The sequence below is a fragment of the Aquila chrysaetos genome, chromosome 12, assembly GCF_900496995.4.
Source record: "Aquila chrysaetos chrysaetos chromosome 12, bAquChr1.4, whole genome shotgun sequence".
NCBI lineage: Eukaryota > Metazoa > Chordata > Aves > Accipitriformes > Accipitridae > Aquila > Aquila chrysaetos.
Window position 1 is genome coordinate 190,784 of NC_044015.1, and position 23,447 is coordinate 214,230.

At 56.8% G+C, this 23,447-nt stretch overlaps 1 protein-coding gene across 2 annotated transcripts; it reads left to right on the forward strand.

Moving 5' to 3' along the window:
- Positions 1–9,606: 9,606 nt before the first annotated feature.
- TLE5 (TLE family member 5, transcriptional modulator) lies at positions 9,607–19,603 on the forward strand. Of its 2 annotated transcripts, none has more exons than XM_030033579.2 (7): positions 9,607–9,749; positions 10,234–10,331; positions 11,842–11,905; positions 14,386–14,430; positions 16,008–16,070; positions 17,594–17,668; positions 18,348–19,603. In XM_030033579.2, exons 1-7 carry the CDS (start codon positions 9,723–9,725, stop codon positions 18,567–18,569), a joined length of 594 nt encoding a protein of 197 aa, XP_029889439.1. In that variant the 5' UTR covers positions 9,607–9,722; the 3' UTR covers positions 18,570–19,603. The 2 variants fall into 2 exon arrangements, with proteins under 2 accessions (XP_029889439.1, XP_029889440.1); XM_030033580.2 differs by having other exon boundaries at positions 18,351–19,603.
- Positions 19,604–23,447: the final 3,844 nt, after the last annotated feature.

A 23,447-nucleotide genomic window follows, 5' to 3' on the forward strand; every position in this document is an offset into this window, starting at 1 on the left:
CAGCTGCTGCAGCATTCACACGAGTTACTAAGACACAATCTCCTTGTGCAATCAATCCAGCATCATGCTTCAGTGTTTTGTCATAGATTGAGGTCAGGAGGAAATGTCCTCCCTACCTGGAATGCAGCGCTGCTAAACTAGCTGAGTACAGGAATACACTTAAGGGTGTAGTAATCTGTCTTCCCTGTGCAAATCTCAGAAATCATTGCAAATATTCATTTGATGGAGCTCCCATGCAGTAGATGAGCACTGATCCTGCACAGGGGTAGGAGGAATGTGATGAAGCGTCGCCAGGAGAGATTATCTGCCTCACATTAGGCAGGAGGAAAGCCTGGATGATCCCTTTGACCTTAAAACTGCTATCTCATTACTCCCTTTGTCCAGCAAGGGAAACAGAGAAGGAAAGAGGTAAGAGTCCTTGCCATGCCCATGACACACAGCGGGCCTGGTTTAGAAGCCCCTGCTTTGCCTGTTCCATGCCCTGCTGATCACTCCCACCATCAGGCTCAGTCTCTGTTTCGTATGCAGAGGGATTCAAATGCTGCTTCTGGAAACTAATCGGCCCAGGAGCCTCCTCGTGGTCAAAGGGTCAGTGGATTCCCCTGGACCTCATGACCGTGTTACAGCTTCAAAATTCCTGTTTATCTCCCACCAAATGCCTCAGAGACACCACCCAGCGCTAAGCCCTTCTCTGGAACTTGATGCTGTCCCAGCCCTGGCCCAGCAGCAGGCAATTTCAGGCATCCTTGCCATGTGCTTCCTCATCATGCCTCAGCTGCAAAATCCCTTTCCTGCTTCCTGCAAGGAGTGTGAACTGTTCCTTGCACTTTGGCTGGTAAAGAGGATGATAATTACCCCTAATCAGTCTGCAGCAAAAACACAGGCCACAGCAGAAGGGGGAGGGGGGGGGCAGCCACCATGAGGAATGGAACCCAATTATTCCAAGTCACTGATAAAACTGATCAAAGAAGGTGGACATGTTTTACCAGCTGTAAAAAAGCCTGCCTGGACCAAGGCTTTTCCTTGGAGAAAGGCCCTTTCTGCCCACAGCCCATCCCTGGCTGGGACCTTTGCACATCCATGGGGTAGTTTCTCATTTTTCTCCTTGGCAGGGAATTTGGGATGGGGTTCGTTTTTGCCTCTGAGGGCAAGTGGCAAGAGAGTTTCCCCCAAAAAAGAGCATGGTAATGTGGGCATGTGGTGCCAAACAAGTGCTTTGTCTGCTGCCCCATGTGGGAGCTGAGCTGCTGGGACTCTGCTGTGAACCATCATGAGCACCTGGGTGTCCTGGGGGACAGAGCAGCTGGGGCTGGGTGGTGATGGGGGTGAGGTACAGCACTGCAGAATGGCATCCAGTGGGTGCACTGCTGAGGCCGTGTTCGTGAGGTGGGCAGCGCCACACTGCAGGCTACCATAGATCTTCCTCACCTCCCTGCAAGCCTGCGCTGCCCAGGATCCCAGCCCTGGGTCACTGCCATTGAAATTGGGGGAAGAGAGCCTGGGCAGAGTGCAGGCTGGGCCTGGGATGTGTGGCAGATGAGCACCTTTGGGAGCAGGTAAGGGGACACCAGCAGGTCTCCCCAGGCTGTCCCGATGCCATGTGCTGGGCAGCCTCTGCTGCAGTACAGGTACTGCCAGGGCACTGAGAGGAGAGCACGTGATTCCTGCCAGTTCCCGGGGTTATCAACTGCTCCTTGGAGTTCAAGACAAAAATGACCCCACAAAGCTGCCCAAGCCAGCGCCAGCCCTGGATGCTAAGCTCCAGCTCTGACCCCTCTGCCAGGCACAGGACTCCAGCTTTGGCGGGGGAATCTCAGCGGTGAGGAGTGAAATCTGCCACGGGCTGCAGCAGCCAAAGCAGCCATTGCACTGGGACCCTGCACTTAGTCCAGGCTGAGTGCAGGAACCTGCTGGTTTCCTCTTCTCAGCCAGACAGACCGTGCTGCAGCGAGTGCAGCGAGACCACCTGTGGGAACCAGCCCAGCTTCGGGGTTTGGAGACAGCTTCAAATTATCGCTTGAGTAAGGTGTCAGTAACTAAATCGGAAGCCTGCCTTGCGTTTGCCATCCAACTGCTGCACCCTCATGTCAATTTCCAGGACAGTGTTTAAGTCAGCAGTTGCAATGGAGGGGCCCTAGGTGGGGTTTTGCCTCTCAGGTGCGGAGCAGAGGAGGATGTGGGTGACTGCAGAGGGCAGGATCAAATCAATGGCTGTGGCTCAATATCTGTCCCTGATGGAGGCCAGCAGCAGTCATTCCAAAGGAAGGTGTGAGAAATGCAGTAACGGACAGGGGGCACGTGCCGGGGGACATGGCTACACCCCCGTGGGATGCAGCCACCTGAACCCACAGCCACAGCACTGGTGTCACCACCGGTGTCGTAAGGACGTTTCCTACCTGGGCAGTCGGCCGCCCGCCTGGACCTGGCAGGGCCTGAAAGCCCTGCACCCAGCAGCTGGAGAGGCAGGCAAAATGGCTGCTGGCTGTGGCGGGAGCAGCGCTGCTATCCCGGCCGGTGGCATGGGAGACCCATCCTCCGTGGGGCAGCCCCACTGCTCATTCCACCCCTTCGCTGCAGCAGGGAGATTTGCATGGCTGATAACGGCAGCAGCAGGGGAGGGGGGAGAGAGTTGGGAGGTGGTGAGGGAGAGGAGGAACAGCCCATATGTGAGAGTCCGCAGAGACAGATTGCTTATAAATCACTCCTGGGCCTGCCAAGCCCTTGCCAGGCGTCTGGTAGATTGTGTTACGCTATCTGGAGAAAGTTTAATATAAAAAGCCAATAATCCCTGTGATAAGAGGGGTGATAAGGGACCGCGTGGCCGCAGGTTGCACAGGAGCTGGCCTGGACGTGGCAGAGAGCCGGGGCCCAGCACCAAGCCTCCCCCACCATCACGGGCACTGCAACTGCCCCAGCGCCTCTCGCTTCCCTGGGCGAAGCCAGTTGGCCAGGCAGGGAGCTGGACACCTGGCCCAGCCGCGGTGGGTGGATGGTGGAGGGGTGGGCTGCACTGTGGGTGCCACACAGACAGCCCGGTCCCCAGGCCCTCAGCTGTGAGATCTGCGCCCAGCCGAGCTGAGAGCCGTGGGAGCAAACCAGGCAGCCGGCAGCGCTCCTCCCCGCAGGCAGCCACGGTGCTGCGAGAGGCGTCTGAGCGGCTGCATCGCAGCGACTCCTGGGAGAGAGAAGGGGCAGGCGAGGGGCTGTCAGACAGCTCAGTGATGTGGGAGCCTGGTGCCCAGATGCCAGCCCCTGCCAGCCTCTGCTCTGGCCCTGGGGGATGCTGCCGGGGTCCTGCAGGCCCCTGACCTCCCTGTGGGGGCCTGGCCTGAGTCACAGGCAATGAGTCTGTGTGCGGCCCAGCACAGCGGTGTACGGAGAGGGGAGAAAGTGACCTCTGCTCTGAGACAGCAGGGCTGCGTCATGGGATGCGTGGGAATGGCTCACAGGCAACCCACCCGAGGGATCCTGGCCGAGACATGCTCCATGTAAATGCCTCCCTTGTCCCAAGTGCCTCTGCTTGTGCCCCGAGAGAGGGCTACCCCTTCCCACACACAGTCCCTGTTGACTGTCTGCAACAGCAAACTGCTGATGGCAGGGTGCAAGGAACCACAGAAAGAGAAACCTAAATGTAGTCCTGAGAGGCTGAAGCAAAACACAGAATTAACCCCTGCAGCTTTAAAGCACTGGAAACCACGTGGTTCCACATAAAAGTCAGCAGGGAAACTCTGCACAAGGATTTTGCTGCTGTGCACAAGCCATCGAGGTCAGACATGTACCTGGCAGGGTTGCCATTGAGCAGAAGCAGGCAGCTCCTCTGCCCAGCCCCGGCCAGAGCCAAGCTGCAGGGCTGGGTGCAGCAGGAGCTGGCTCTGCTGCTTTGCTGCCGGCAAAGATGGGCTGGGAAAACAGGGAGGGTGGAAGGGGAGAAGCCTGTGAGCACCAGCAGTGTGGCATGGGGCAGGCTGTGGCTAATAGCCTGCAAGCTGCCAACCACTATGCCTTATTAAATGCCTCACAGATGTCTGAATATGGGGTGGCAGTGGGGGATGACACTTTGCAAAGCCAGGCTTTACATCCTGGGGAGAGACTGGGATTTGTTAGCAGCTGGTGTATGGATGGCAGCTGAAGTTTAATGAGTTTGGTGGGTCTCAGCCCTGTTTCTACTGGAAAGAGTCCACAGCATTCAAACTTCATGAGAAGCGAAGGAGGAGCTGCTGGCTGAACCACGCCACCTCCAGTGAGGTCCTCTCCACACCACGCTGAGGTGTGCAGTGCCCAGGGAAGCCCAAATTTCTCAGACTCAATCCTGCAAAGCACTTGTGTATGTGGTCAGCTTTAGGTATTGGGACTCAAGAGTGGTCCTGAGGCGGGGGGAAAGGAAAAAAACCTTCCTTATCTCAGGGCTTGAATTGCTGCTGTGCCTTTTTTATTTCTTCCTCTCTAATTCCAGGTAAAAGAGACAGTATTCTTAGGGTAAAAACAGGATCTTGGAGCCTACATTTCCATTGCAATGACAGCATGACTTCCACCTTGCGTCCAAAGCTTCAGAGAAGAAAGTGTCTGTACAGCCTCTCTCCTTGAACCAGTGCTGGAGTGGAATATCTGAATAATTTACAAAGGCTCTTCATTAAACATATTTATTTTTGGCAGCTTTGTTAGACTGCTCCTTTTAGGAATGAATAGGAAGTTGCTCTGCTCTCATCAGGGCATCCCTGTACAAACCCTTCCTGCTGGGGCCAGGGCCTGGGACAGCCTATTGCTCCGTTAACCATGCTAAATATAAACTCCCGTTCCCCAGGTAACCAGGCTCCAGTGCCAGTGGCCAGGCAACCTGGAGAATGAGTGTGTTCCTAGACATGCATGTCATGGGAAGTGGGAGCAATGGCAGGATCTTCCCTCCAGCCTCTGTGGACAGGACACCAGCATGGAGGCATGGGAGAGGTCCAGTCCTGCGCCAGCTCTGAGCAGGAGACTGCTCCTGCTTTCCAGCCAGACGAGCCCACAGGCTTGGGCAAGCTCAGGATGTGGTGAAAGGCAAAGCTCAGTGTGGACAAGGTGTGGTACAACCTGAGGGCACATGGCTTGGGCCAGACACAAGGCCAGCAGGCATGCTGCGAGATCACCATGCGTACTGCAGTGCCTTAAAGCGATGCTAAAGGCAGGCACGGCACCTTTCTCCCTGGAAGGCTGACACCAAGCAGGGTGCTGCAGGAGAGGTGGAAGTGGCTCTTCCAGCCCCCGTGTCCTGGTCACCCCAGCCTGGAGACCCCTTTGCCAGCCTCCCAGACCAAGTTGCCATGCAGTGTCAGGCTCTCAACTAAGCTGTCAATGTCAGCAGCCACGTCCCTGGCTGCCCTCTGTGGCCCCTCCAAAGGGCGGTCCGGCTTCCCTAGGAGCAGACACGCTCCCTGGAAACCCCCCTTGCAAGCTCAGCCCAGCCCTGGGTGCAGGGAGAGCCTGGCATGCCCTTGCTCCTGGCCCAGGTGTTGGGGGAGTGGGGGGGAATCCATCTGCTTCAGCTGCAGCTTTCCAACATTGCTGTAAAATAGCCTTGCAGCAGACAAATGTTGGTTCACTTCGAGAGCTCCTAGACACGTGCTCAGAGCTCCCTTCATGCGCTGGAAAAACCCTCATTTCCTGAGCCAGGTCTGAGGGAATCCCCTCCTTTTACCAAGGTGTGTTCAAGGCAGGCTCCTCCATGTGCTCTTTTGCTGCCATGCCCAGGCCATATTCGCCCCTGCTGACACAGGCAGGCCCACTGCTTGGGCAAGGTTATAATTCCCCCTTCTTCAGATGCAGATACATTGCCTGGCTGGAGACAGGCCCATTAAAGAGTCATTTACTAGGCACAAGCAAGTTTGTGTTCCCCTGGATTGGGATTTGCCAAGATTATACCATAAATTAGCATGTTTCCTGGAAGAAAGTAAGGAGAGAAAAAAAAAGATAAAATGGAACATTTTGTAGCCAACATAAAAGCCAATAAAGGAACATTTCATTTCCCACTTGGAAGGGAGCGACTGTGAGTTGTTGCAAAGGGAGGGGAAGGCAGCACAGGGCAGTGTGAGCAGGGCTCCCGTGCTTTCACCGTGACCAAGGGAAGACTTGAGATTCATGTTCCTGTTGCCCCCCACTGTTGGGGAGCTCGGCTGGGGCCAAAGCTGCCAGCAAGCTGACGGTGTGGCTGCCCAGCCATTCCCCCTGCCACGCGCCTCGGAGAGGCACCGTGAGCCCTTCCCAGAGGCCAGGGTCTGAGCTGGGGTACTGCGTGGGAGAGCTGTGGAGGGTGCGTGCTGCTGGCCTGAGGGAAGCTTCATACTGGCAGCCTGGGGTCCAGGAACAGTGCCTCTGCATCATCTCCTGGGAAGTTCAATCTACTCTTGTAATTATTATTGCTGTTTAAAGAAGTCCATCAGCCACAGGAAGAGCCTGGTCCTGTTTGTATCAAGGACAAATGCTTCACAGCTTTGGCCCTACCATCATTAGGAATACCTGTTGTTTCAGATTGCTACTTGGCAACTTTGCTGCTTTATCTCAACTGGAAAAAATTTCATTCAAGCTAAAGAGGAAAGTTTAATATCTAAATGAGCAATGAAGGGGTGCGCTGGAAAAGGAGAGCAGAGATGCTACCTGGCTTGGCAGGCAGACATATTCCCGAGTGTACATAGCTGTGCTAAAAGGCAGCCACCCACTGGGTAAAGAACGCACCTTTGGCCCTGGCTGCCCTTCTCGTCTTATCTGAGGGGACTGATAAGGCAAGACATCCACTCTGGAGGTCTCTTCTCAAAGTTTGTCCTGCCCTGCATTGTGACCAACCCCTGCAATATTCTGGATGGGAAGATACTAACAGACAGCAACCGCTCTGCAGGCACAGCACACCAGATCATCCTTCAGCACCTCTAACGCAGGCAAAGTCTGTAAAATGGGAGAAACAACCTGCTGTGTATTTAGGGGCCATCCATTCTTATGTGCATGTACATGTTGTGCAGGGCAGTTGACGTTGTGGTTTAGGTCTCTAGCTGCTGCAGGAATACACATATCTGTTCTTCCAAACTAGCAGCAAATGTGAGCCTCCTGACCCACACATACACTCAAAAGTTTTTTTCAACTAAAAGGAGTAACTTTTTGGAACAACACGGGAGCCCTTCTGCAAACAAAGCAGGAGCGGTCTGAACGGTGCAAACCCCACAGGCAGCAGCCGTGCAAGAGGATCCAAAGCTCCAGGTGCTCCCCTTGGGATCAGCTGGCCCAGCCCAGCATCTTCTCAGTGGCCACATGCGTGGGCTCCTAGTGAGGGACCTTGCATCAGCACTCCCACTGCAGAGTGCAGGGGAGAGCCCACAGCCCCTGATTTTGAACATGTGATTCAAAGTATAGTATTTGCATGCTGCACATTTCTTCTGCACTTAGCATAATCATCTTTATAATAGATACCTAATTCCTATAATGGAGTGAAGACTATTACCTGCAAGGCCAGTCTGTTCTGTGCTGGGGGCCAGTGACGGTAAAGCTCTCAACCCAGGCACTGCATATCTGAATCATCACATAGCTGAGGGCCAAACCCTTCTGCATGCCATTGTCCCTTCCTTCCCCCCACATGGCAGCAAGGTGACAAGCCTGGCAGGGAACAGAGACGTGCTCCAGACTTGCTCCAGTGCCTCCCACTGAAGCTAGAGCTCACCAGAGAGGCAGGCCTTAGCTTTGCAAGGGGACAGCAGTGACCTAGTCTGGTCTCCTGCACACACCAATTACAAACTGCACCTCACTGCTCTTGTGCAAAGCCCAAGTCAGGGTGGCTCAGTTTCCCTACATGTAAAAAGGGGACCAGGGTGCTGACCAGCTGAGGGGGAGACTGTCTACCCTGTTTTCCCACCCTTAATCTGCAGGGACATAAAGCCTGCCTGCACTATTAATAATCCTTGGTATGAAGCTGTCACAGTTTTCACTAATATGGAGATGTTAAAGTGAAAAAGCTACTGCACAATATGCAGGAGGTGTCACAGTAACTCAGCTGCTATATTGTTCTCTTTAAAAATAAATACCACAACAGCCCAGCCCGCATTGCTGGAGTCATGACGTGTAAGGTTTTATTTTTAATCAGAAAATGTACCGATTTTTAAGGATAGACAGAGAGCAGCATCTGAAATTGATGAAAGCTCCCTGTGCGCTCACACGCGCCAGCCGTATTCCTGCCTGTTATTCTCAGGCTGGATTCTAAGGACCTGATCCCGCCTCAGCTCAGGCGCGTTTGTGTGTGTGGCTTGCAAGAGGCCCCATGGCAACAAAGTCCTTCCAGCAATAAAGTCTTGTGGCTAAATTCCCCACCTCTCTGCTCTCTGTGGGGATGCAATCGATCCCCCAGGACACAAACTGCAGGGTCTGCTCCTCAGGCAGCAGGTTTAGGACCAAAGTTTGCATCCAGAGCAGAATTTCCATGGCTTGCAGACGGGAGATTTGTTTGGGGCCAGTTGCAGGTGGATTCCCTTGCCTTTGCCTTCCCTCGTGCTCAGCAAAGGCAGCATTGAAATAAAGCAAAACAAACCCCTGTGTAAACAAACACTGTTCTCCCACTTGGGGAAGGATGTGAAAATGAGCCGCATCTGATGGCATTCCCTGCATTGCCAGCACGGTTCAGCTCCTGCAGTGTCACATCAGGTTTAAGAACCTGTAAGAAACTGGAGCGGTGGCTTCATTAACAGCAAAGTTTCCCCTTCCCCCCTAACACCACGTAATAAAGATGCAGCGCCAGGAGCCAGAGGAACTATCTTTACTGGGTGGTAGGCCAATGCTCTCCTACGCAAGAGAGCTGCAAAAGGCGAGAAGCCTCACCACACAGTGAGACCCGGCACTGTCCAGGGCTCCTGTGACCTGGCGCCAGGGACCGCAGGCACCGAGGTTTGCCCTGCAAACCTCTGCCAGACCTCAGTCCGAGTCACCCCGGTCCAGGGTAAACCCGAGGCCTCCACGACAAGCTGCTGCACTGGCTCAGCCGGCGGCACCCCAGGCCCCGTGGGGCAGCGCTCCGCACCTCGGCTGCAGCTGATGTTGAGCCTGGGGTCCCGCCTGGGCACCGGCGGTGAGGAGGGGCCCGGGGAAAGCGGGGCAACACCCGACGGGCCGCAGCACCAGGAAGGTACGGGACGCCGGGCAGCCACGGCAGGACTGCAACGGCCAGGGCTTGGGGAGGAGACGCTGGTGGGCGAAAGGCCCGTCCGGCTCCGGCCCCGGCCCCGGCCCCGGCCCCGTCGCGCCCGACAGCGGGGCGGGGGGCCCGGGCAGCCGCGCGGGGCCTCGCCCGGCGCGCCGGCCCGGGCCCGGGCCCCCGCTCGGCTCCCGCGGCCCGGGCGGGCCCCAGGCCGCCCGCAAGCCCGCAGCCCGGCCCGGCCCGGTGCCCGCGGCCGCCGGCGCCGCGCGGCGGGGGCGGGGACCGGCGGGGGCGGGGGCGGCCGTGGGCCCGCCCGGCCCGGGAGGCGGCGGCGGCAGGTGGTGCCGAGCAGCCGCAGGACGGAGTCGGAGCCGCAGCCGCCATTAGACAATAGGCGCCGGCGGCGGGGCGGCGGGAGCGGCGCGGGGCGAGCGGCGCGGCCGGGGCGGGGCGGCCGCGGGGCCGGGGCGGCCGGGCCCGGCGCGGACAAAGGGCGGCGGCGCGGGGAGCCGCGGCGGGCGCGGGAGCGGGCGGCGGCACCGGGCCGCTCCGTGCGGGGGCCGAGCCGCAGCCTGACATGATGTTTCCACAAAGCCGGCACTCGGTACGGCGCGGCCGGGCGCGGGAGCCCGGGGCGGCGGCGGCGGGGCCGCGGGGCGGGGCCGGGCACCGGGGGGCGGCGGGGGCCGCGGGGCCGGCCCGGCGAGGGGGCCGCTCGGCCTCCCTGTGGCGGCCCTGGCGGGGCCGAGGTGACCGAGCGCCTCCCGCCGCCGTGCAGCGAGAGGGCGGGGGTCTCCCTGCCCCGCAGCCCCGGCCGCCGCCGGTGGGCGGCGGGGCCGGAGGCAGCGCCCGGGGAAGGGCCCGGGCGCCAGCGGCCCCACGGGTGACCTTGGGCGCGTCCCGGGCCTGAGCGCACCGGTCCTCGGGGTGCCCGGCCGGCTCTTGCTGGGGCTCAGCCCCCCCGGTGCGAGGCGCGGCTTCCCGGCCCTGCCCGGGGCTGCGGGACCAGGGCGGGCTCGGGGCTGCTGCGCGGGTGGGACGGGCAAGCTGCCTGCCCCGGCGCCCAGCGCTGTCTCCTGTTGTTCAAGGGCTCCTCTCACCTGCCGCAGCAGCTGAAGTTCACGACCTCCGACTCCTGCGACCGCATCAAGGACGAGTTCCAGCTCCTGCAGGCCCAGTACCACAGGTACGTGCTCCCGTGCGCCGCCGGGCCCGGCCCGGGTCTGCCCCACGGCCTCCGCGGGGCTGGCACGCGGCAGCACGACACGCAAGAATTGCTCTGATTCTCCTGCTTCATTGCTTTGCTGCATGGACCGAGCGGGAATGCCAAGGCGGAGACCCGGTCACGTAGCTTTGGTCACCTTTGGCTAGAGGAGGACCTAAGGCAGGGGATTGGTTGCATCCACTTGGGAGCCTGGAGAGGAGAACATGCGTCTTCCCTCTCCAGCCAAGGTCTTTACTCTGAGCACTGCTCGGCCAGGACCGCGCGGAGGCTTGCCAGGCCTCCCGCGTCTTGCTGGGAGTTTTCCTCGGTTCTTCTCGCTGGCTGCCATTCTTGGACGGCGAATGCTGCAGGGAGCACTTAAATCCAAAAGCTTCCGCTTTTCTGCGGGTGTGTGTGGAAACACTGCTGCTGACCTGAAAGCTGTTGCTTTGCATGTGCGCGTGTCTGAAATAAACTTGAAGCTCTTGGGTTAAATCAACTGGGTGATGCCCTCTGCCACAGCCCAGCAGGCTCCAAGGCAGCTGGTTGTGGCAAGGGCCTTGGTGCCATGCAGCTGCGACTTCCCTGCCTGTCTTCCCCCAGCCTGGGCTCCGCTGGGCAGCCAGGTCACAGGTTTGCGGTGGTGTCATTCTGGCAGGAGCAGGCAGAAAAACTGCTGGGAAACGGCTATTTCCTGGTGTCCCCGTGTCTCTGGGCAGTGCCAGCGAGGGAGTAGGGGAGCCCAAGAAACATGCCAGTTGGAAGGGAGGCTATCCCCCTACCCCACCCCACTCCACCCCCTTGGACTTAATCTGTTCGAGAAGAAGCAGGTTTTGTGTAGGTGAAGCTGTTTCTTGTTTGAAACATAAAACCGCAGCGCATGCTGGCTGCAGTTGCTCGGCTGGTGAGTTGGAGTCTCATAAAACACTGGGAGCAGCGGCACTTTCTCTGAAGGGTGTGAAGAACCTAGGGAAGAGAAAAAAATCCTTTCTTCTGGAGGGATGTGCTGCACTTGGGCCTCCCCCCCCCCACCTTCCAGAAATGGATCTGGCTTTGGTTTAGAAGTTGTATTGGAGCATCTCTTGAATGCTACAGGCAGGCCTGCGCTAGAAGCCGTCCCCAGCTGCCAGCGATCAGTTGAGGAAAGGCAAACCCCTCCCTGGGCAGCCACCTCTGCTTCTGCCCAGCTTTCTGCTTCCTGCCGAAAGGATTTGCCTGGGGGAGGTCGGCGTCCAGCTGGTGGATAGCCTCGTGCTGCTTCTCCTGAATGTGTGTTGGTGGGACTCCAGCTGGGAAGGTGAGAGTGGGCTCTGTTGTGGTCACCGCTGTGCAGCACACTGTGGCTCAGCTCTGACTGCCCCTTGGAGTCTGGATGGTGGTGTTCGAGAAGCCAGCCTGGCCAGGATGGGGCCGTGCAGGAAGCAGCTGCTCTGTGGCGATCAACTCTCTCACCTCCTGTTTGTGGTTTTCTTACTGTTTTCTGGCTTTTCAGCTTGAAGTTGGAATGTGACAAACTAGCCAGTGAGAAATCGGAGATGCAGCGTCACTACGTCATGGTAAGGACAGGCCCCAGCAGCCGAGAGCATGTGGGTGGGGACTCCAGTGGTGAGCAGGTGTCTGTGCCTGGGTTTTGCCTGGCAGGGAGCCTTCACCCCATGGAGCGGCGGGCCTCCAGGCAAGGCTGGCATTGGCTTTTCTGAAAATGGGGCTTTTCTATATTTTGTGTTGTCTGCATGCAGTGGATTGTTGAAGCGCGGGGAAGTAGCAGAGAACTGCTGGATGTAGAAAACTGATGGGCCCAGTGGCTGACTGCTTGATGGGTGGTGATGGGGTCCTTGGCCTCGCCACTGTCTGGCTGCTTGACCTTACTCCCTGTGCCCTGGGGGAAGTGACAGCTCTTACGCACCCCAGAAGGAGCTGCAAGGTGCTGGTGTGCAGGCGTCTAGGGACTCAGGGAGAGTCATGGCCGGTGAAAGACAAAGCAGTGCTCTGAGCAGTCGTGAAGCTGGGAAACCCCACAAGCCTGGTGGGAGCTGGAAGCAGAAACCAGCTGCTGTGCAAGAGCTAAACCCTCTGCACCTTCTTGTGACCCTGGCAGCCTTGTAGAGCTGTGGTGCTAAGTGCTAGCACGTCTCACCAGTGCGTGTGTCCCAGCACAAAGTGTGCAAATCACAGGGCAGTGCCTGGTAAAGGCATGAGACATGATGCCACATGTGGGCAGCAGGGTTAGTCGTAACTCTCTAAAGAGAAATCTGCCGGGAAACAGCCATGTTCTTGTAGGCAGGGTGATGGTTTGCCTGCCAGGTAATGCTTCTGTCTTCCCACGCGTGGAAGAGCCCTTGTAGCAGAGGGGAGGGATGCCAGGCAAAGCTGTGGTCTGTTCCATTCCTATCAGGGAGTTAACAGGAGGTTGTGATACTGTCCGTGAAGATGAGCTGGTGCCTGCTTACCAGCTGCTGCACCTGCCCAGGAAGGAAGAGATAAGATGTAGAAATTAATACAGCAGCTCTGTATTAGGGCAGAGTTAGGACTTTAAAACCAGAAATAAGGGAGCTGGCCCCTCCATCCATCCTCCTGTACTGCCTGTATGTCCAGACTCTGAGGCTGTGGGGTGCAAGGCATGCTTGGGGCTGGGGACAAGAAGAGGTCACAGCTTTCCTTGTATATGAATGAGGAAGCCTGCCACATTCACACTGATAAATGATTGCTTCCTGGGTCTTGCAGCCTGCATAGAGACTCTCATCTCTAGGTGTGGCTGATATATATATATATATATATTTTTTTTTTTTTTTTTTACCTTAATGCTGACGGTGACCAGAATTGATTCAGGTTACCATCAGCAGGTTGGCGGCAGAGGGGAAGGGTTATTGCTTGTTGTACAGCATTTGAGGCTTTGCAGGCGCAGCAGCTCCTGCCTTGTCTGCATGGCTGAGCTGGAGTCGCACAGAGCTGCTGTCGCTCCCCACCACAGCAAGTCACGGGAAGCAAAGAGGAGGGTTTCTGTGAATGTGCAAAGCTGCTACAGCTGCTCTGATTTTTTGAATAAGTCACAATTAGCAGCTTGGGAGTCAGGCTCCTGCTTCCTGCTCAGTCTTCAGAATGCAAAGAAGCCTCGAGAGCCAGCAGCAGTGTTAGAGCAGACTGAGATCATGGCAATACCAAGCTGGGCGCTTCTCAGACTTGTGGCGTCGGTACCAAAACGCCAGTGATCTTCTCCTTGAATTAGATGAGCGCAGATGTGGATTTTTCTTTCCCTTTGGAAGAATCAGGATTGCAGCCTGCAGGCTGAGGGAGGAGATTTCTAAACTCTCAAACATCAGCCTTAAAACCGCTTGTTCCAGGGGTCAAGAATTGGCTTCTCCTGACAGTAGATTGCTCTGTAGCTGCCTGTTGCTGCTGTGCGGGGGGGGGGGGGGGGGGGGGGGGGGTGGGTCTGGGTGGTTTTTTTGGTGTGTTTTTTTCCACATAGCTTCTTCCCAAACAGCTGGAGCTGTGTGCAGCTGAATGTGTTACTTGCTAGATGAAGCCCAGTTGTGATCTCTTCCATTTGCTGCTGAAGCAGCCGTGTGGGCTTTAGGATATTGGCCAGGCAAAGCTTGTAGAGTTAGGCTGCCTCTCTTTTGGCTGTGGATATGGAAGTCTGTGGAGCCCTGAGCCTTTTTCCAGGTTTGAAGCAGCATCACTCACTCTCATCTTGATGCAGACTGCTGAAAGCTGTCTGTGAGGGGTGTTGCATGGGGCCCTGTCAGCAAGTTCCCAGGTCTCCGTTGGCAGCAGTGTGAGGCTGGAGCAAGGTGGGTAGGGAGCCCCCGGGCTCGGTGGTTCTGCCTTAGACCTGGAGGGGGTCTCTGTGTTTGCCTCCTGCTGTCTTTGTTTCCTAGGGCTGGCCTCTTCTCTCCTTCCATCCTTGCCCAGCCTTTGTAGAAGACCTTGCTAGTAAAGCAGTAGTAGTTCCCAGCACTGCTGTATGGAGCTGCTTTACCTGGTGGGGACTTGACTTACAATTTCTTTTGTTCTGTTCTCTCCTGCTCTACAGTATTACGAGATGTCCTACGGGCTGAATATTGAAATGCACAAACAGGTAGGGGGAAGGCATTTCCAAGTGCTCTAATTCCTGGGGAGGGTGGGTTGTCTGCTGTGCTTTGCCCTCTGTCACTTCAGTGGTATTTCAGGAACGAGAAATGCCATGAACCTGTAAAATGTCAGAGCTGCCTTCGAAATGCAGGGTCTCCCCCTACCTCTCAGGATCGCAGTGCCCAGACTGAGGGCTCCCACCCTGGGCTGCAGGCATGCTCTAGTTCTCCCCAGGGCCTGAACAGGTATTTAAGCACTGGACGCTGGCAGGGTCTGGACCTGTGGCTCAGAGTTGGTCAGCAGACACGAACCCAGGGTGGAGGGCAGGAGATGACCCTGGGTCCCTCCCACCCTCTTCCCAGGCCCCGGGTAGGTTCCTGGCCCTGCTTCCTTCCCCAGTGCCTAGGAAGGCTTGTTGTGATCACCCCAACATGAAAAACACCTTTGGCTCCCCCCAGGCTCTTGCTGCAGTCGGGCCAGAGAGCACTTCTCTTGGGCTGTCATTACGTAACGTGATGGCAGACCTTCTAAGAAAGCCTCCTTCTGATGGAGACAGTTCTGCAGCCTGGATAAGTTTGTTCATTACCCTCACTGGTGGTTAAGTTGTTAATTATCCCCAGTGGCTAATTACCTGTTCTGTTAACAACATGAGCCTCCTCTGAGCCTGACTATCTGGATTCAGCTTCAAGTCACAAAGTTGTCTGTGTGTCGTGGCTCAGTTATAAGCTGCTTAGCACAATTCCGCTCCCCACAAAGGCACTTGATGCCTCTGATCCCATTGCCCTTGTTGGTAAGCCCACGAGACTGGCTTCCCTGGGAAAACCTGCATCTTGGTAAAGGATCTGAGCCATGAATCCTCACTGCTGTCCTGTCAACTGTCTCCCAGCCTAGTCTGCTCCCCTGTGGTGCTGGTGGGGCCCTCCCGGCTGGTTTTGGTGCACGCCTAAACCCTTTGGCTCTGTATTTCTTTTGACTCCATTGGAAAGTGATTCGCAAAGGGCTGGTAGCTTTACTCTTTCCCAGGAGAAAGCATTTAACATCCCAAAATTTGCCACCTGCTTGTATGAGACTAATGAAGAAGCTGCCCAGTCCCTGTGGTCTCCCTGAATAGCCCCAGTCCTGCAGCTCAGCTGTGGGGAGGCTGGCAGTGGGCAAACGCTTGCCTTTGGGAAGGGGGAGTCTGAGGAGGTTGAGCAGCCGGTCTCCAGGGCAGAGTGGGGGGGGGTCTCGGTGGAGGCAGCACGTGTGTCTATGTCCACATGGCAACTGTAATTCAATGCATCCCCACCTGGGTCTATAATAAGTTTCCTCTGTGGTTGCTCCCAATTTGTTAAATGAATATTGTGCTCTTTGCAGTCAGCAGCATTCATGCATTTAACTATGTAGGGAGGGGCCTTGGGAGTGAGGTGACCCCACTGTGGCACCAGGATGCTGCCAGCATCTTTCCGGGGGGAGTTTGTTTTCTTGGGGCCATTTGGGGACTCGGGCCCTGCCTGGGGCGGGGGAACGTGGAGCAGCCGGTGCTGAGGATGGTCAGTCCCAAGCTGCCTGATGCCTTTCCTCTCTGTTCTTCCCGCCTTCTAGGCTGAAATCGTCAAGAGGCTAAATGGGATTTGTGCACAGGTTCTGCCCTACCTTTCGCAAGAGGTGAGTCCCCTGGCTTGGCCTTGGCTCTGGCTCGGGGGCGCGTTGGCAGAGGGGAGCGGAGGCCCCCGTCCCGCTGCGGGACAGCAAGGTGCCGCAGCCCTCCCATATGGGCAGCTCCATGCTCCTGGCCTGGGAAACCTCATTGCTTGCTCTGAGCCTCTGTGCAGGAACAAGCACTTCAAGACAGGTTTGGCCTGGAAGCCTTTGAGCAGCCCCCCAGGCGCTGTGCAGTGGCTAATGTGCCTGTCTGTCCCCTTTGTTGGTGGCTGTGGACAAAGATGGGCTCTGTTCTCTCCTGCCTGTGATTTCTGAGTCATTGGCCACTTCTGCATGGGTGGTGGGAGCTTTGGGTGGCTAACTGGGGGAGGAGGGCGTTTAAAAAAAAAAAAAAACAAAACCAAAACAAAAAACAAAACCCTCCATATGGCTCCTCCTTGAGATCTGGTTCCTCTGCCTCATTAATTAATGCAGCTGATGGGCTCCTCCCACTCCCCTGAGAAACTGATTGGGAGTGCCTGGGAGTTGCTGCTTGAGGCAGGAGGAAGATGAAACACCTCTAGTGCCATATCTGTCCATCTCCCCATACAACCCTACAGAGGCTAAACTCCACTGCTGTTCTTGTGGCTTTTTTATTGGTCAGGACTAGCTGTGGGATGGAGGCTGTGTTTCTTGGTCTGGGTTAGCTGTGGGGTTGGGGGACAGGCTGTGTTTTTCCCGCCCACCTGTTCTCAGGGAAGACAAAGTGGCTTGCTGATCAGATCAGAGCTGCCTAATAACTAAGCCACAACTAAACCTTTTGCATCTTAATGCAACCCCTTCCCCTTCCCCAACCCTGTCCCGCTGCCAAGATGGAAAGAAAAATCTACTTGCTGGAGTGCAATAGACAGGCCTGGTGTTCAGAGACCTTGTGCTCTCAGAGCAAGTACAGTTGTCCTTTATTTTTTAAAGTTTGTGATGCAGCTGTTTTTCCTGTTTGTGTTTGGAGCAGCTGCGCTGGGCTCTTCTACAGCAGCGTCTTCCAGCTGCTGCAGTTGGGACCTGGGATGTGTCCCAAGGAGTGGGGAGCTTCCCAAGAGCTTCTGATTTTAGGGCTTGTTTTGTTCATTAGGGGGACTTGCTTTGTCAGTTCTGGGTAGAGGAGGGGAGGCAGGGTGGGAGGCATTGCCCACCTTAGAGCCCTTCTGGCCAAGGATCGCTGAGCCTGTGCAGAGCGGGACAAGGATGGGAGTAAGAGGGGACCTGCTTAACCCCATGGTGAGGAACTGGAACGAGACAAGCATGCCTCCTTCCCTGCTTCTCACTACCGTGGGCCTCAGTGGTGTAAGGTCCTTGTCACAAATGAAGTGCGTGCAGGTGTCTCCAGCTATGGGGTTAACCAGCCTGCCTCTGTGCCCTGCCATCTCGGTGCTAGCAGCTGAGGTAACATACATGTGAGTGTGTCAGACCTAGCAGGGCTGTGTCCCTGTTCTCCTTCCCTGTGATACTAGAAATGTCCCTGAATTCCTCTGTTCTCTCCACACCAGCATCAGCAGCAAGTCCTGGGAGCCATTGAACGAGCCAAGCAGGTTACGGCACCAGAACTGAACTCCATCATCCGTGTACGTGATGCATGTTTAGTTTGGGTTCAGAGGGATGGGAATCCGTGCCTTTGGCCTTTGAGACAGAGCTGGGCAGGGGAATCATGACCTGGGGATGTGCCCTGCATGCTGGGAGCTGGCTGCTCTATGTGCAGTGCTGTAGCCCTGCTGGGATGAGGCTGTGAGTGCTGGGCTGGCCCTGCTGGCATGGGGCTGGTTTTGTCCAGACTTGTTATGATATGGGCATGGGTTTGCAGGGGAGCATGGATTCCTGTTCCGTCCCAGCAGGGTGCAAGGAGAGGAGCTTTGGTTTTGAGCAGGAACCACAGCAGCTCCTTGACATGAAAACACCATCTGTTCTTGGTCAAGGTTGGGAGGGCTTTAACCGCATCCTTGGAGCATGCCAGAGTCTGAGGCCAGATGTCCTGTGGGCTAGGGGCTATGTGTCGTGCTAGGGACATGCTGTTGAGTCTTCTCTTGAGGCTGTCGCACCCCTAGGACTCTAGAATGTTTTGGTGGTTTGTTTCATTCCCCCCCGCCCAGAGGCTGCAGTGCTCTCCAGGACCTTGAGGTCCCTGGTTTAAGCTTGGCTGCTGGCACAGTCTGTCTGGACAACCCAGGCCCTTGGGTTGGGGTCCAAGTGCGCTCAAAATGACAATAGCCCTCTCCTGTCTTCCTGTCTGTCCGTCATTCTCTACAGCAGCAGCTTCAAGCTCACCAGCTGTCGCAGCTCCAAGCCCTCGCTCTGCCTCTGACTCCGCTCCCTGTGGGCCTCCAGCCCCCATCCCTCCCTGCTGTCAGTGCCGGCACCGGGCTCCTCTCACTCTCGGCCTTGGGCTCGCAGGCTCACCTCTCCAAGGAGGACAAGAACGGCCACGACGGGGATGCCCACCAAGATGATGATGGGGAGAAATCGGATTAGAGTGACTGGGGGGCCGGGGGTAGGGGGCTGTTTGGGGGGGGGGGGGGGGCGGGTTAACGCAAGATGCAGTATCTCTCTAGCTGCGCAGCAGAATCGCGGGGGCTTGTGTTTGGTGGCAGCTTGCCAGGCCTCTTCCCATGGGCAGCAGTGCCTGGGGGATGCCCCTACCACCATCCCAGCGGATGGGCTGCTCCGCAGCAATGCAAGCGCCATAGCAGTAACTGTGTGGCCGATCGTGCTCTCCCTATGCCCAGCCTGGCTTCCCCGTCCCCGGTCCTGCTCTGTCACAGAGCCGAGCCAGAGCCTGGCTTGGGCTGCTCTGGGGCTGCGTGCCCCCCCGGCTGTCCCAGCTCCTCGGTGCCACGTGACTCCCCTCTGCCCACCGCTCCCCCCTTGGTATTTAAAGATGCCCCTTGATCCTATCGGTTTCTGCACAACTCCCTGCTGGGATCCCTGCCCTGAAACCATCTCCTCCCTCCCCAAGCGCTCTTGATCTCGTTGCATCGCCCTGGCCCTGCCCTCCCTGCGCCCCTCCTGCACTAATACCAGGCCGGCACCTTGCTGTTCTGCATGTATCTGTTCTTAACCAGTCCCGCGGCACCGCGGCAGTACGACACGCTCCGGCTGCCGGGGTTTCTCCTTGGCCTTGGGCTGGAGGGAGAGCCTCTGCCACCTGCTCCCCTTCGGCATAGCACCCGGCTTTGGGGGGCTCGGGCAGCTGGGCAGAGGGGCAGGCAGACTGAGAGCCTTTCCTGGTCCTCCCCCTTACCGCGCCCCCGCCCCCATGTAGAGGATACAGCAGCTTTCTCTGTTCTTATCTCCGTGCGCTAGCGTGTCTTCTAAAAAAACAAAAATGGAACAAAAAAAGAATAAAATAAAATAATAATCTGGTGTTTGTATATAGTCCTTTAGAAAGATCTTGTTTTGCTTTTTGTGTTTAATCACTTGACCTATAATAAGAGGAACTGAAAATGCTGTATCAAGGACGTACAAGCTGTGCCTTTCAAATAAAGAAATAAGAAGGTTGGTTAAAACTGTGACTTGCTGCCTGCTTTCTTGCCGCCTTTGGGATGACTTTAAAATACTTTCCTCCCTCTCCTGCCCCCCCCCCCCACCCCCTGTGATAGGGGAATCAGTGGGGGAGAACAGGTAGCTTTGCTGGCTAATGTTGGACCCTGCCTCAGTTTCCCCATGTGCTGTCACGGCTCCCAGCAGGCTGTGGGAGGTGTCTGGAAGAGCTGCCCTCCCTTCTCCAGGTGAGCGTGTCCCAGACGAGTCCCCGCCTTACCTGGTGTGATGCGGTGCCTTTCCTGTGGGGGGGGGCCCTTCTCCCCCTCTCTCTGGAGGTTTCTCTGTGAGCCAGGAGGAGCGGGGTTAACACTGGCACCTCTGGTTCTGGCTTCTCTCCTGCTCTTGTCTCCACAGCTGCTGGCAGAATGAGGACGGTCCTCATTGCCCGCATCCTGCTCTGGGATGCCATCCCTCCCACAGGCATCCTGGCAGAGCATTGTGCCTACGCTGGAGCTTTGGCTGGAGCCAGCTGGAGCCAGGGCAAGGAGGATCCCCAGGCAAAGCCAAAACAAACTGGAAAGGGGGTGGTGGTGAACGGGATCTGGGAGCTCTCCAGATAAAAAGCAGGGAGGTTTGGAGGGAAGTGCCACCAAGGGCTATCAGCTCTCTGCTGCAGCAGGAGCGGTGTGGTTTGGTAACGCATTGGAATGGTCCCTGTGGGCTGCCGCAGGTCTGCTCTGCGCGTGCATAATTCATTTTTCCTGTGGGTGCAGAGGATAAGCTACTTCTGTGGCACTCAGCCCCTCTGGAAAATCTGGCCTGTGTTGCCCTGGGGCTGAGATTGCTGTAATGGAATTGGCTCTCAATAATTAGAGCTGTCCTCTGGCTTCAGAGCCTGCTCTGCCCTGATAACATCTTCCTCTCTGTATCTCCCAGGCCAGCTGGAGTGGGAAAATTTCCTTCCCCTGCGAAGGAAGCAGTGTTGGGGGGGGCTGTTTCTCGGTGCCCTTGGCTGCCCACTGAGGTCCAAGGACTGTGGTGGTGCAGATGGGGGCCCTGGTGAAGGCCAGAAGGGGAGCAGTGGCCACTGTGCCTCTGTCCTGCTGGCGCTGGGCAAAGATGAGGCTGAATGCCTGAGGGTGAGATTTGATGGGGTTTGCTGAACCGGCTTAGGCCTGGAACCAGGTCTGGCTCCAGAGTGGTGGCACTTCGGGCTGGGGCTGTGTCTGCTGCAGCGGGTCCAAGGTGGGAGAGGCTTGAGGAAAGGTGCATGGTGCTGCATGAATGCCCACTGGGGCTGCGGCTCTGCTCGGCTCCTTCCCCAGTGCTGCTTCTGATGGGTTTCTTCAGGTGCAGACAAGCCTGCTGCAAAGAGGGGATGGAGGGACTGGAGTGTGCCTCGGTCCCGTGTCCCACTGTCCCGGGAGTGCTGGCCAGGCCTGGCACAACCGTGCGGTGGCTTTGGATGGGTTACAGAGCCTGTGAGCAGCGCGAGGGCCTGACAATGCTGCTGTTATCTGCCTGTGACGCCTTGCCGGCATGATCCAGGGGATGGCTGGGGCAGGGCTCCCAGCACAGACTTGCAAGGGACGGGGGGTCCGCAGAGGACCACGGTCGTGGTCGTCTTTGAACTCTGGCTGCTGGCTGGGACTCTGCAGGGCTGCCTGGGGGTCTCAGTCCTGTCCCCTGCCAAACTGGGCACCCTGTGCAGGTCCCGATGCTCCTGATGCAGCCATTGCCTGTGCTCTGGGAAGAAGCCATCGCTGCTGGCTGCTTGGCTGTGGGGGGGGGCAGATCCAGAGCACAGCCTGTGGCGAGAGCAGAGCTGCTGCTGTGTGGCAGGGGCTGGCCTGACCTCAGCGCCCTTGGTGGGGCCGGAGCACCGGGCAGACGGGTCCAATGCCTGCCCCCCCGCCCGGCACTGCACAGGGGCTCCCAGTCAGGAGCTGGCTGAAACGCTACCGATAGCTGCAGTCTGACCCCATGGTCTTGCAGCTGCTCTGAGGGCCTTGCTGACGCTGAGCGAGCAGGTTTCTGATGTGAAAGGCCAACACAGCTTCGGGCCAGGGCTGCTGCGATGCGACAGTTGCTAAAACCATCTCTGCTCTATAAGTGCTGCTGAAAATCCCGCTGGGAGCTCGCTGGCTGTGGGGAGGGCTGGAGCTTTTCAAGCGCTTTCACCTCGAGGTCACTGGTTCAAACTCAGCCTGGGGGTAGGGAGCACCATAAGTGGATGTTATTCCTGATGGATGTGCAAGGGAGGAGGATTTAGGAGAAATTGGTCTGGGGTGTTTTCAGGCTGGCGATTTCAGAGGAACAGACGTCCCTGTTGTTAGAGCTAATTAGCAGCCTCCGTTCAGTGGGCAAGGGGTCGAACAAACCATGAGGCTGCTGGCTGAGCATCCTCAGCTGCCAGCAGGCTGGGGCCGGGGAGCTGCTCCTGACTGGGCTGTGGATATCTCCTTGCTCCCTGCGGGATACTAACCCACTGTGAAGTATAAAGACAGAGCTTTTGCACTCTCCAAATCCCCTGCATCTCCCAGCAGATGCTGGGTGGAACCTCGTGCTCCAGTCCTGCTTCCCTTGATGACCCATTCCTGAAGCTTGCTGGCTTCGCACCCAAAGCATTTCTCTGGGAGGTGGGAGGCACCCCGATATCCTATCCCACAGATGAGCAGTGCTGCACTTCCCCATGCTTCCAGTCTGGCTCTGTTTGCAACTGCTGCATTGGGTTCTGGATCTCCGAAAGGAGTAATTTCATAGGGCACCTTACCAGATTTGGGCTCAAATCTAACTGCATACCAAAATCTGCAAATCTAACCCATACCAGCATCAAAAAAGGGTTAAAAATACCTCCCTCATTACTCCCCCAGTAGCTGCAGACTTGAGGAAACAGCTTCTCTCCTTCCAAACAGGCTGCTCTGCCTTGTAACCTCTCTCATGACGAGAGCCATGAGCTCCTCTCCTGCCTTGGCAGAAGAGGCTCAATGCTCATGAGAAGCAGGTGACGTGGGGCCTCCAAAGCTCTGCTGATCGGGGATGGTTTAAGACTGGCTCCTGGAAGAGAAACCCCTTCTCTTTATGCATGAGATGTCGTGATACAAGAGTGGGAGAGGGACACAGGCAGACGGGCTGAGAACCAGCTCTACTGGCACTGGGATCCTTGGAAAAACTTGGCAAAGCCCTGGCTCATTGAAGGGGGATAGAGAGCACCTAGTGACAGCCACTGTCCTGCTGTCCAAAGGGCTTTGGCTGTGGCAGATGGGGAGCTGGCTGAGTCCAGAGGGCAGGACCCCATCCATCAGCGCCCCGTGCCCTGACCACAGAGCAGCACAGCATTTAGCGTAGGTTTGACATCAATTCCTGCTTGCAGCTGCTAGGGGCTTGGCAAAACTCTGATGTCTCGCATCTCTTCCCTGCCCCCCCCCTTCCACCTGCCTGTTGCTGGATGGGTCATAAAATGGCATCTTTCCTCCTTGATGAGGTGAGCAGGTGTAGGAGGTTTCCACACCTGTTTGACTCTCCATCCATCCCCTTCAGCTTTTTCCCCGTAGGACAGATGCCTGTCGCCTCGGTGGCAGCAGCGGGAATCGCCTCCACCACATCCCCCTCCTGCTCCCACCCTCCTCATTTTTCAGCGCAGCTTTGCTTGAAACAATGGCACAGCCTGCAAGCCAGGAATGCTTTGCAGTGTGGTGGAGCAGGGCCTCCTTCCCAATTCATCACTAATGCAGGAACGCCAAGCCCTTCCTGGCTGCACTGAGCACGAGATAAAAGCTAAAAGAGGCATCAATAATTAAAAACCACTCAGAGCCGGTAAGTGCAAACAGGAGCCAACATACAGATCGAAGGCAGCGCCAGAGACGA